General features: G+C 28.9%; 2 protein-coding genes across 10 annotated transcripts in view; one reads left to right on the forward strand and one right to left on the reverse strand.

Annotated features, from left to right (window-relative positions):
- LOC111618405 (dCTP pyrophosphatase 1-like) overlaps window positions 1-3,691 on the forward strand; it is a 16,125-nt gene extending 12,434 nt beyond the window's left edge. Inside the window, exons 5-6 of one of the 2 annotated variants that reach the window (XM_023359934.1) lie at window positions 2,722-2,948; window positions 3,025-3,691. The gene's annotated coding sequence lies outside the window, so the exon portion shown is untranslated. Of the gene's footprint in view, window positions 1-2,721 lie in introns of both variants that reach the window. The other variant, XM_023359933.1, reaches the window with a different exon arrangement.
- Window positions 3,692-3,995: 304 nt separating this feature from the next.
- Window positions 3,996-13,060, reverse strand: part of LOC111618404 (sterile alpha and TIR motif-containing protein 1-like) — an 83,202-nt gene continuing 74,137 nt past the window's right edge. For all 8 annotated transcript variants that reach the window (XM_023359927.1, XM_023359928.1, XM_023359929.1 and 5 more), the window contains 4 exons: window positions 11,359-11,461; window positions 10,959-11,148; window positions 5,498-5,619; window positions 3,996-5,423 (listed from right to left, as the gene is read on the reverse strand). In XM_023359927.1, the coding sequence (XP_023215695.1) occupies window positions 5,168-5,423; window positions 5,498-5,619; window positions 10,959-11,148; window positions 11,359-11,461 (671 nt within the window). In that variant the 3' untranslated portion in view covers window positions 3,996-5,167. The remainder of the gene's footprint in view (window positions 5,424-5,497; window positions 5,620-10,958; window positions 11,149-11,358; window positions 11,462-13,060) is intronic.

A 13,060-nucleotide genomic window follows, 5' to 3' on the forward strand; every position in this document is an offset into this window, starting at 1 on the left:
TACGGCTGATTGAAAGGTTTTCTTCCATAAAATTAATCGATTCTAGACTAATTCGACTCAACATTTCCAAAACACGTATAATTTTTTGGGAATAATCCGTATAAACTACGCTATAAACAAAAAATTGTAGGATTACTTACCGAGTGTGCACCGTTCGACTACGCCGTTGCTTACGCTTGTTTTCGTCGCGGACCAGCGCACCAAACTGGGCCGCGATTTCTGATGTTATTTTCCTCGAAAACTTCGTTCAACTTTGGAGACATCATTAATATAAATAATTTTTATGGCCATTGAATAAGAAATGTTTCTTTCACAAGAAATGTATAAAATTACAGTGCTGTATTAGACTTACGGTACCTAATTTACATACTGTACAGACGATAGTAAACAAATTACTCGCCTAAACTCTCCGTAGCGTGGCGCTAGACGACGGAAACTATACATATAATTATAATAAAGTTAAAATAAATTAAGTTAGTATATAATTATATGTACAGACGATACTAAACTCAATTTACTCGCATAAACTGTCCGTAGCGTGGCGCTGGACAGCGGAAAGTAGTTCGGCTGCCCGATGACGTTTTACGTAATTATAGGAGTTTTTTGTTTACGGATACCGCCACAATTTTTTTGCCGTCTTATAGGAATCGTAATTATAGGAACCCGTCTTATAGGGGGATCTACTGTACTTACCTGTTTTTTGTTTTTTTTTTTTCAATGTCCCTTTAGCCCATTTAAATATCTATGAACACAATATTTTCTACATAGAAATTTCTAGTATGGATTTTTCATTTACCGAATTTCAAAAATTTACCGAATGTTTTTTTGCCAATTTATCGGTTAACCGGTAAACCGGTATACAATCCNTATATAATTATTATATGTACAGACGATACTAAACTCAATTTACTCGCATAAACTGTCCGTAGCGTGGCGCTGGACAGTGGAAAGTAGTTCGGCTGCCCGATGACGTTTTACGTAATTATAGGAGTTTTTTGTTTACGGATACCGCCACAATTTTTTTGCTGTCTTATAGGAATCGTAATTATAGGAACCCGTCTACTGTACTTACCTGTTTTTTGTTTTTTTTTTCAATGTCTCTTTAGCCCATTTAAATATCTATAAACACAATATTTTCTACATAGAAATTTCTAGTATGGATTTTTCATTTACCGAATTTCAAAAATTTACCGGTAAATTTACCGAATGTTTTTTTGCCAATTTATCGGTTAACCGGTAAACCGGTATACAATCCCTAGTCGTAACGGATCTTGTGCGATGCTTCTCGCATGTGGCACGATACTCATTTGAGGCTACCAAATTTGCAATGTGTCCTTGATAAACCACAGCTTTTAAACATCCACAGAAATGAAACTGCTTTTTCGTTGCAAAATTTTTTGCACTGCAATTACAATACCAACAAATGCCATAACGGAGAGTTTTGATACTATTTTTGTTTTTTGTTTTTTTTTATAGAAATATCTTCCATGTGTAACCATACCAAACTTGGATTGCTATGTCTCTCTCTCTAGATGGTGTCAAATGGCATACTTACTTTCATTTGTAGTTAATTGTCAAATAACAGTTTGCTAATTTTAATTAGAAAATTTATTTTTCTGTCGATCTCTCTTAGGGTTATGATCATAACTTAACAGAAATCATTATAATTAAAATTTATGCTAATTTATAATTAAAGTAATCATAAACTTGAATGATATATTTTGCAAGAGAAAGATAAAAATTAAAGAAAATGAAAGCAAAAACCAAAATTCCTCTTTTGATTAAAAGATAAAGTTTTAAAAATCAATGTAATACTAATATTTTACCTTTTAAACAAATTTAATTTTTAATAATAAAAAATAAATTGTAAAAGTTTTATCCTTAAGATTATAATGCCGTTTTGCAATAGTGATCTCATCTGTAGAGGAACGAGGCAACTCCGATAGAAATTTGACTATGCTAATTGCGTGTCTTGCCGATGCAACTGTTGTTTGGCATTGCCAATTATATTGTTGTCATTTGAATCTCCTAGGCTTTATAGAAAACAGAATATTTGCATCTGCCTCACTTAACTAGAAAAATAATCTAAGAAAGAAGTAAATAATGCCACAAAACTATTTCCTTCCATTTTGATAAATCCATGTTAAAGTAACTGGGAGAAAGAATGGACACAGAGAACACTAAGAAATATAGTGGTAGGCAGAGATGAGACATTTGTGTAATGTTAGATGAAATTTAACATTACATAAATGAAATAAACGCACTCAAAACTTCATTTTTCATTGTGTACAAGACTATTCCTAGTGTAAGATCTTTGAAAATCACTTTAAAATAACAAAATTAGGAAGCAAAATGTGACAACTTTAATATAAAAAGTTAATGGGAAGGTATGTTGTTGAATTAAAGCAACATTGATCAATATTGCTTTACTTCAATATACAGATAAGACCGTACTATATTTGGAAAAATATTAAACCACTGCAATTATTTATTATATTAAAAATACTGATACGACTTTTGTTTACATGGGAAGTTACCAACCCGTCGGCAAAATAAATCGTGTTTCGAGAGCCATCGCACGTATTTGTTGCAGCAAAAGTTTGATCTTGCAAGTTGTATATTCATTATATTGTATATGCATTGTATACAGTTTATATGAATTTCAGTCATTCAGATAAGTAGTATTCCATCATGTTATGCAATTTAAGTTTTTCATTACAGATACCGATTACTATTTTTAACAAGAACAGTTTTTAATGAAAATAAATCCATAAATAAAGACTAGGGAATATTCTATTATAATAAAATGGCTGAAACAATGAAATATTGGCACTTGATGTAAACAGTTAACACTACAAAAAATTGTAATATAGAAAAAGAAATTGTGAGTGTTATGGCATTATCACGATGATAGTTGGATACATAGTGTGGGTCACATGTGTAGAAATGTATGCCATTATTTTTTAGACTAATTTTTGTACTCTGAGAGGTCTGGCACAAAATTAAACCTCTTTTATTTTTCAGAAACAAATACATTCAATAGCTCTAGAAAATATATTTTGAGTATAAGTTGGATGATATCCCTTGTTTGTGGTCTGCAACAGTTGCAGCATATGCATTGACTACTGTAGATTCCAAAGATCTCAGGAATTTGTTGTGGGCCGTCCGTGCCGGATAAATTCCACATCCCGCATGATCCAGTCTACTAAATCACAAGCCCGGCCAAACCCGGAAAGGTTGAAGAAAGGCCTTCTTAGTGCTCACAGGATAGAATGATTGAGAAATAAAAATTGAATTAAATAATTTGCCTAATGTGACTAAAGCTGACAAGTTGAAACTCCTGGATTTATTGTTACACTTTTATATTAAGTCGCAGATGACTGACTTATTGGAAAATTTCCTTGGATGTCGTCTATTGTTTATGTAAGAGTATGTGGGCAATGCAGGATATCATTTATCAATAAATATATTATATGTAATGCCAAATTGAAAGCCTCATCACTGAAATTTTCTCCTTGGCACCAGTTGCAGTAAGTAAATCAAATGTTACCAAAACAAATGTCAAAAGTGACTGCAAAATGAAAGCATTCGTTAATCTGCAAGTCTGTTAGTCCACAAGATAAAAAAAAAAAAAGATTGCAATTGTTGTATGTTTTTTCACCACATTCTAAACTTTTAACTGGGCCAAATATTGTAAATAAAGCATTCTGGTGAAATCATAAGATTCCAGAACATTTGTGGCAAGAGATTAAATAATTCTTTGTTAAATTATTTTAAAATATACATCATATAGCATACCATAGAATAATTTGTATAGAATTTAAGAAACAAGAAATAGTTTTATATAAAATAGTCGCATTTTACAGTATATTTTATATAAAACTACCTCTTGTTTATTAAATTTTGCAATTTAGAAATGTAATATGTTATTCCTAGTTACAATCTCGAATTTCGTATTTGTTTTTATGCTATAAAATAATAAATAACCATCATAATAAAAGTAAAATATTTTATTTACAAAATCATTCTATGACTTGTGCAAACAAAAACATTGCACGTAAAAGTATTGAAATTTTGCTCATGCTTACAAATATCTTGTAACGTTTTCCGGTAGTTCGAGAAATATAATACTCTACAATGTATTTAAATAGGCATTTTTAGCAAACGTTCTCTTTAAACATTTATTGTGCAGTAATTTCAAATTGGAAATTTTTTTTTTTTTAATATTTTTTAGTCAATAATTAAAATTTATCGCACATTTGACAATTACACCTGAAAAGCTAATAATTAATCTTACGTAGATCATGGCTTTTTAAAAGTTTCATATTAAAATTTTGGAAATTAACGGACAAATTAGATTTTGTTATAAAATATAATTGACATAATTGGTTGAATTTAGTGCAGTTTCCTTTGTTGAACTTTGATATAAAAATAAAATTTTAGCTTTAGAAATATTTTAAGCATTCAAACTCATTGGTAATGTATTTATGGTTCTCCATGAGTTATAATGAATTTGACTATAGTTTTGTTTTACATGAAACAGTCCATGATTTTGCAATTAAAAAAACAAAATTATGTAAATTATTGCTTATTATGAATTACTTTAATTCAGACTTATTGCATGCCAGATGCCTTTTTTTTTCCAGTTTTGTTTTAAACAATGAAAATAAAGTATTCGATAATTCAAGCAAAATTTCATGTAACTTTCTTTACACGCAAAATATAACCTAAACCATTTTTCTACTAAACTGATTATAAATTTTTAATCATGCAGGCTAACGTTTCACACAAACAATGAAATTGTGTAAAAAATAAATGCAAGGCGCCTGCGCCTTGAAAAGTTACGGCGGGCATAAGTTTTGTCGGGGGAGTACATTCCTTTGATTTATAGACGACGTCATTGCGGCGCATTCGGACTTTTTCGTGTGGCAATCCGTGTCACGATCGGGCCGTGTCTAATTTTAACTACTGCCATAGGAAAAAATGACGTGGTCTATAATTGTTTTCCCGACAACACTTACAAAATAGTATTTCATTTTTAATTAAAGCGCATCGACGTGGATAACCATTAAATATACTATATTTTTGAGATCATATGAGTTCTCAAATATTTTATCACATTCCGCAGTTGCGAAATCCCGCGCTCTCTTACGAAATTAAGGAAATACTAATGGGAACCATCGAGAGATCGTCCATTTCCATTAATTTCCTTATCGGAGCACGTGCTGCCCTTGGCACTGTCGTTACTGGCACTGCGATGGTAGTGGGGAAGTCTGCCCAGTGTGGTGCTCGGCGTTCCCGGGGTGCCCGGGCCGCCCATTCCCACATAGCGTCCCAGCGGACCGTCGCTTCGCACGTTCATCTCTCCTCTCATGAATCTTTCTAGTTTGTCGACACAGGCATCTTGGTAATCGTGAATCCATCTGACATTATCAAAAAATAAGTTGGATCGTTCATAAAGCAAATAAATAAAATAAATAACTGTAAAATTGTTTACCTGACACCATTAAAGTAGCAGACCGCTCGCATATCTTCCGGTAGAGTTTCCGCTTCCGGCCATTGAAAATTATCAAGTATAGGAATTATATTACACTGACTCTGTAAAGCTTCTACAATTTCCTAATAATAAATATAAGAGAAATTATTATTATTTAGCTTAACTTAAAATATAAATTCTACTAATACTGCAACAAACAAAATATTGGAACAAAGACCGATGCTTTATAAATTTAATTTAATATTTGTTTTTCATTTGGATATAGGCCAAAAAAGTTCCTTTTAGAAATTTTTATCAAACAGTTTACTTTACAATAAACTGATTGTATACTTTCTTGTGCCATCTTTGTACCAGAAAAAAATCAGTATTGTTATTTTAGAATTTTTTACATATTTTGAGTTGAAACTTAAAAAATTAAATTGTTGTAATAAGTGATGCAAAAGTTAAATAACATTTCCTTAGCTCAGAAATATGATAAAATATTTAAATATTTAAATTTTCTTAAAATTTAAATATTTTAATGACTAAAAGTTATTAAATTATTAGCTTGTCAAATCATTTCATTGTCATAAAATTAGAAATATTTTGCATTACATTACAGCTTTGTAATTTGAATATCTCTGCAGTAATAGTAATTTAATGTTGTATTGCACAATAAAAGAAATGGATGGTTTCAAACCTTTTAACTTGAATAATTTATTAAATTATAAAGTTTTGAAAGGTTATTAGAGGACAAATCATAAATACTGTATATATATAAAAATAAATTTCAATTTTTTTAATCTTTTGTAATTCATTTATCAGAAATGATACTTTTGAAAGTAAATGATTTTAAAAGCTAAATATTTTAAATGTGTTATCAGTAATGTTCTTGGTATTGTGGTGTCAGAGATTATTTTTTCCAGCTTCGATAATTGTGGTAATTCTACAGTTAATAGGAGCACCGGAGTTCCAATCTTTGGGAACAAGTGCATTTATAAGACCAAGAACAATAAGATAATGCTTGAAAATGGTAACAACTACAAATGACTAAAAAGTTAATAAACTGTAACTACAAATGACTGAACTAATGCCATGGCATAGTTCAGTCATTTTCTAAAGCATTCTCACATTTCCAATATTGTGTTATGTGATCTGTTGGTAAAAACAATCAGTTTGACAATTCAATAATACCTAAATCAACTGACAAAAAATTTATTAGATTAATTTTATATCTTGCAATTTATATATATCTTTTTTATAAACTATACATTATAAACTGTGTAAGAAACACTAATTCATAATATAATTTAGGCTCTGTGTCATATTTCTTAAACTGATGAATATGATTTTTATGAAATTTAATTTGCTAGAAAAAGCAGCTATACCAGTGAAGCTGTATAGAATTGGATGTAAGGATATGATTTAATGGAAGGGAATGTAGTTGTGGATGGAAAGTGATATGGAGAGTGAATATGAGAGAAGTAAAGCTTGAAAGTACAGTCAATGTTAAAGAAATTAATTGTAAACAAGGCTTTATAATTAAAGAAATCTGTAATACCAATGTCTAAATATGTAAAATGTAGTAGATCAGTAAAAACAAAAGTTAAAATAGATGGAACAATAACTAGAATAAATTGTAATAGTCAATTAAAAACTGGTGTGCAAAACTAAAACTACAGCACACTTACAGTCGGTAATGAGACAAATATGCTGCCAAAATCTTAGAATCATTGTACTCACTTTCGGTATCATCTCTAGGTATGATCAAACCATCTGGGCTGCAAGAGGTGCCGTGAAACAAAGAACACAAAATCATATTATTTACACTTTGACTAGAGAGTTCATCACAGGCCAAAACTTTTTGCACAGAGGGCAGGTACAGCTAGGTATTTATAAATAGGCAGTACTGCTTATTTAATATATTTTTACTAGATGACATCTTATTTCAAGTATTTTTCTTAAAAATGATTGGTATTACATTTGCACCTTATAAAGTAGATTCATTTACTACAGTTGTAGTGCATTCAAAATTTAATTTTCATTTGCTTATCTTGTAGCTCTTAATAATTTGTTTATTAAAATTTTGAAAAATGGCTCTTTTGGCAAAAAAGTAGTCAATCCTTGGTTAACATTATTAATAATTTAATATTTGGAAGACAATCAATGCATAAAAATGCAGAATGACCTGATTATTTTTAAATTTGATTCTAAATATTTGATATTTTAAAAATTGTGTTTAAAAATTGATTCTAATTGACAAATATTTTGGTTATTATGTCCTCAATAAATGATTAAATAAAATTTTAAAAAGACATAAATGTTGAAAAATATGTAAAATAAAACAGTCTTTTAATCAAAAATACTTTTTCAAATGAACTCATAATTGTTAGTATCTACTATTTAATATTCATTGTCCTCATATAATTACAGAACATCATAGTAAGTGTATCTTGGTGCGGGTCTACATTATCCATAATACGGAATGAGAGGTTTGACTATATACTACTTCAAGTTTACAAATTACAGAGATGATTATTACAAAATAATTTTTTTTTTATAAATACTGTTAGAAATGTTATTTTCATTTATATTTCAATATTATTTTATATTCAGAATTGTCATTCTTATACACTGTGCAACTGTTCGTGTTACTGTAATGAAATATCTATAAATAATGTTAGTCTTATATGGAAATAAAATGAGATCAAGAATAGTTTATCCTATGTTTATGAATCATCATTGAAATTAAAGATCAGGCATTTCAAATATTTGATTATTTCTAGATTTTATATTATTAAATTTGATACATCCAAATACTAAAAACTGTAGAAAATGAAACAATGGCATTATATAAATAGGCATATACTAAATGTGCAAATTATTCTTAATAATTAAAACTTACTATTATTTCACATACATTGTCCTTCCAAATCATATTTTACTACACTGCATAATTTTATAAGCATAAAATACTACATACAGTAGATGTAATGATTCTTTGTGCACTTTAGGAATTGTAAATGGAAATATAACAAAATTAAAATTAGTAGAATTATTCACTAATGAAAGAACAAAATTATAATGATGTATACATCCAATTCCCGTAATACCATCAAGTTTTATTAAAAAGATGGTTTTTTACAGCAGAATATTTTTTTAAAATTGTATTTTAAGAAAAATAATTTCTCCAATTATAAGTTTTTAGAAAAATAATTAGCATTTCTTGCAAGAAAAATTGAATGGTGGGAAATTATACAAATGTTCACAAAATTATAAGTATTTTTTCCCTGTGGATAAACTTTCAAAAAAATATTTATTTATAAAGATTTTTTGCATTTTCATTAATTTTCAGTTGATTGCTTAAACATTTGAACTGTAATAGCAAGATTAAAAGTAAGCAGAGATAAAAAGTAATGCAATAATCATGCTAATCAAAGAATTAACATTGTCATCTTCAAACATTCAAACAAGCTATGACTTAAGGCACTACTAATTATGCTGTAATTGGATATCAGTTTATAAGTTATTGTCATATTAAAGTAGTCAAATTAATCTAGAAGCTGTTTTAATTGTTATATCCACGCAACATTAAACAATTTTCTAAGTCTTTCTATCTATCTTTCATTTTGATATTTTGAATGATGACTGCTGTAAAATATCTTTGTATCTAAACCTAAACTTGTCTTACAAAAAAGATACCTGAATTGTCAAAAAAACTTTGACAAATTATATACTTTTTTTAAAATTTTAACTCAGGAGCAGTTGTTGACTCATATTCAGAATCAACAATTCTTCAAAATCTTAGTTATCAGTTGTTGATGCAGTTATTTTTCAATAAGATCTCAAAATAAAAGAAAAAATATAAAATTGTTTTAAACCTATGATTTTGGCTTTGAATTGGCATTTAATCTTTTAAAAATATATTTATGAAAATAGAAAAGAATATCTCAAATTTTTATTGTGAGATAATATGTGAATTACATTATTCTACAGAACTTAATAATGGTTGGCTTCTTATTAACTATATCAGAAAAAAATCTTTTCTATTGATTTAAACAAACTGAAAATTTCAGACTTAAAGTATATTTCAGAATCAGTTAAAAAGTACATAATTTTCCAAACTCTATTTTATAAGATTTCATTTACCTTCTTTGTTCAATTTACTCTATTTATAACTTCTATATATCTCAAAATGATGCTATTAAAGGAACTATAGCCCATACATTTGTGCCAAATGGGAGATAATTTTGTAAGTGGATTGTAACACATACATGAATGATTGGAATGAAAATTGTGATTATGGGAATGGTACAGAAAATATGTGACATGTGAAAGTATAACAGCAATAAATATTTTCACGTGCATTTCATTAAAGAGAACTAAAATTTTGTCAAATAATGGAGTGTTTTGTTAAGTGGTGCAATATTATACGGTGATTGATTGGTTAAGAACACTTTTGCGAAAGATTTTTATGTTAGGACAACAAACACCTCACAGAACAAACACAAGAAGAAGCAATGTAAAACCAATCGGTCTTCCCTTGTCTTGAGGCAACAATTCGAAACTTTTTGGAGCATGGGAGACGTCGACATCGACGCTCAACCTGGTACATACCAATCAGATAGTATTCCTCCGAACTTTGAAATTCTCCCTGGTAATTCCAACCTTTTATTTTTCTGACAGAAATAATTCTTTTATAGTGTTCATGAGACTGGCGAGTGGGCAGTCGTTAACTTTTGCATCGGTTTTTATTTTCGAAAAGTGAGAGTATAATAGCAAAGGAGTGGGCAGATGATGTCTCATGTTGCTGGGCCGCAGTTTAATCTTATCTAAGAAAGATACAGTATAATCAAGAAGACTTAAGCAGTTAAAGGAGTAACAAAAGTCACATCTGAGAAATAAAGAACATTGAAGGGCTCATAATGGAACCTGAAACAGATCTGACAACAAGAACAAGAACTCTTGAATGAAGAACACCAAGAAACTCTGCGAGATATGTTTTCTTCTGAAAAAGAAGATTAATGCATATATCTGCTATTTAAAAAGTGTAATCTTTTGAACAAATGGGAGGATGTCAGAATAACAGTGTTAGAATTGCATGGGTGAGGTTAATAGGCTTGGGGATCTCTGCAATTACAATGTTATTAATTAATTACTTCTGAAAAATCCTAAAGAAGAGAGAAAAGCAATTGACATTAGACAGATTCTTTAACCCCCAAGAATAGAAAAAACATGACTAATAAAAATGCAAGACTGAATATATGTGTTTTTATTATTACATATAAATAAACGTAGTAAGAAAGTATATATTTTTTATGTTTTGGGTCTCCAGAAAGAATTAATCAAATTTCCATAAAAACCTATGGTAAATTGATAATCGGTTAAGGAACAATTCGGATAGCAAACCAAGTCTTGGAACAGATTATGTTTGTTAACCGATCACCCACTGTACTTAAAAAAATTTAGATAAATGTCTTACCTTATGAACCCAGTCCTTGCAATCATTATCATTTATACACCTATCCAAAGCATTGGGTGTTAATACTAATAAAAAATGCTTTGCTTGTCTAATACTATTTAAGAGATTGTTATCGAATTTTCCTGCTTCTAATCGTTCCACGTCGATGAAGACTGAAAATCCTTTTAGTTGAAGGTGCACTTTGAGAAGACTGAAACAAAAAAATCCAATCAGAATCCAAGACTTTTAAAATTTATATATAAATAATTGGAATTATAATAATTTATTTAAATTGTATAAAATAACAATCAAGTTTTTCTTGTATAGAATGCAACTTCTACTTTTTAATTCTGAATAATTTTAATGAATAATTTCATCATATTTTTAATGAAATATATTTATATTTATGATAAAATAATACCTAGCTAATTGAGAGCCATTAGATCTCCTGTAACTAATAAATACATCTAAGCTTTTATTACACACATCTTCCTCTTCTCCATTTTCACTCTGTTGGGCTAAACCTGAAAATTCAAAATTATTTAGAGAATTTATATGAAATTTTAGGTAATTAAGCTGTTAAAAAAGACAATTCATTTTTATTATTTATCTAAAATTATAAATATATTGCTCAAAAATTAAATATTACTGTATATTCATTCAATTTATCAAGCTTTTTATTAAATGTCCTTGAGACATTTTTAAACATCAGTTCTGAGTAAATGAAGCAAATTAATTATAAAATAATCAATGTGTTTATAGCTAGTTTCTTAGTTAAATAATTAATGTATTAGGTGGTCCTTTAAACCAGTGGTTCTCAAAATTATTCCTGGACCACTGGGGTTCTGCAAACGTGCGAGATGGTCCACAGACTGACCTACCAATAGTCATTTTTCCAAATGCAAATCTATGCTGTTTAGCCAGAGAAAAGAACATCACATATCTCTTATATAACATTATCAGGCAATGACAAGTAAAATATTTTGGCATACAATCTAACCTGATATTTACAGAATGGGATATAGACATAGGTGACCTACGGTTCATCTGCCACTCAGTTTAAGCAGTCCATGGTGGGTAATTTCAAGAATCATTGCTGATAAATAATACATTATTTCTTAAATTATGATTGAAATACTGTATTCTAATTGATTTTCCATAAATAGAATAAAATCTTTCTTTAGAATACAAGTTATTGATAAGTAACTAAAACATCAGTCAGTTTGCTTATATTTTGATATTTAAAATTGCAATTCAATCCATTTATTTCAAGATAAAAAATGAGATAATTTAAAAAATAAATGAAAGGAGTAATTGAAAATTCTCTCCTATTAATTTTTTATTGTTAGCTTTATCAATCTTACTGAATAACAGAAAAAGAAACGATTATAAATGTTTTAAATATCAAAAAATTTGAAGTAGGGAAGAAAAAATTACATTTCCAGTACGAAATCTGAGTAAATCTTTGTCTGTAGCTAAGTAGGAATTGATAATCTTCGATTGGTTACAAACAAAGAGCTCGTTGTCCTCGAAAAAACCAGAAGCCAGGTGTGGGACTTTTAGGCGCCAATTATATTTGCATAATTAAGTATTTATTTAGACATTAATCGCTATCGATTGTTAATTTATAAAAACGATGCAATATAAAATTCTAGACAAAAGCATTTTTATTTACTTTCGAACATATAAATTTGATTTTGTCGAAATTATGATGAAAAGATTAATTAAAATATGTATGCCAAGGTGGGTTAATCGATTTAGAGGACGTGTTTGATACGACTACGAATCAAGGAGGAAGGAAAATAAAGTTTTGTGTGCATTGATCTTAAAATAACCGACAACTTATTAATTTAATAACCTTCGAGGAGAATTCGTCGTTTTGTTCTTTATTATGTTTGATATTTGTTCATGTGTAGAATTACCAATCGCTTTAATTCTGTTAATCACTGAATGAAAAAAAAAGATAACGTAATTCTCATTAATGGAGATTTTATCTACTCGAATTACTGTAAATCCGTGTATTTCGAATTTGTTTTTAGGAATATCGATATATTTTTCATGAAGGCAGCATTTTAATGACTATTCTATTTTATATATTAAATCAATCTCGTGACAGTAATAGA

This window comes from Centruroides sculpturatus, unplaced genomic scaffold (genome assembly GCF_000671375.1).
Source record: "Centruroides sculpturatus isolate CEXI.00-Female unplaced genomic scaffold, Cexi_2.0 scaffold10, whole genome shotgun sequence".
NCBI classification, from domain to species: domain Eukaryota; kingdom Metazoa; phylum Arthropoda; class Arachnida; order Scorpiones; family Buthidae; genus Centruroides; species Centruroides sculpturatus.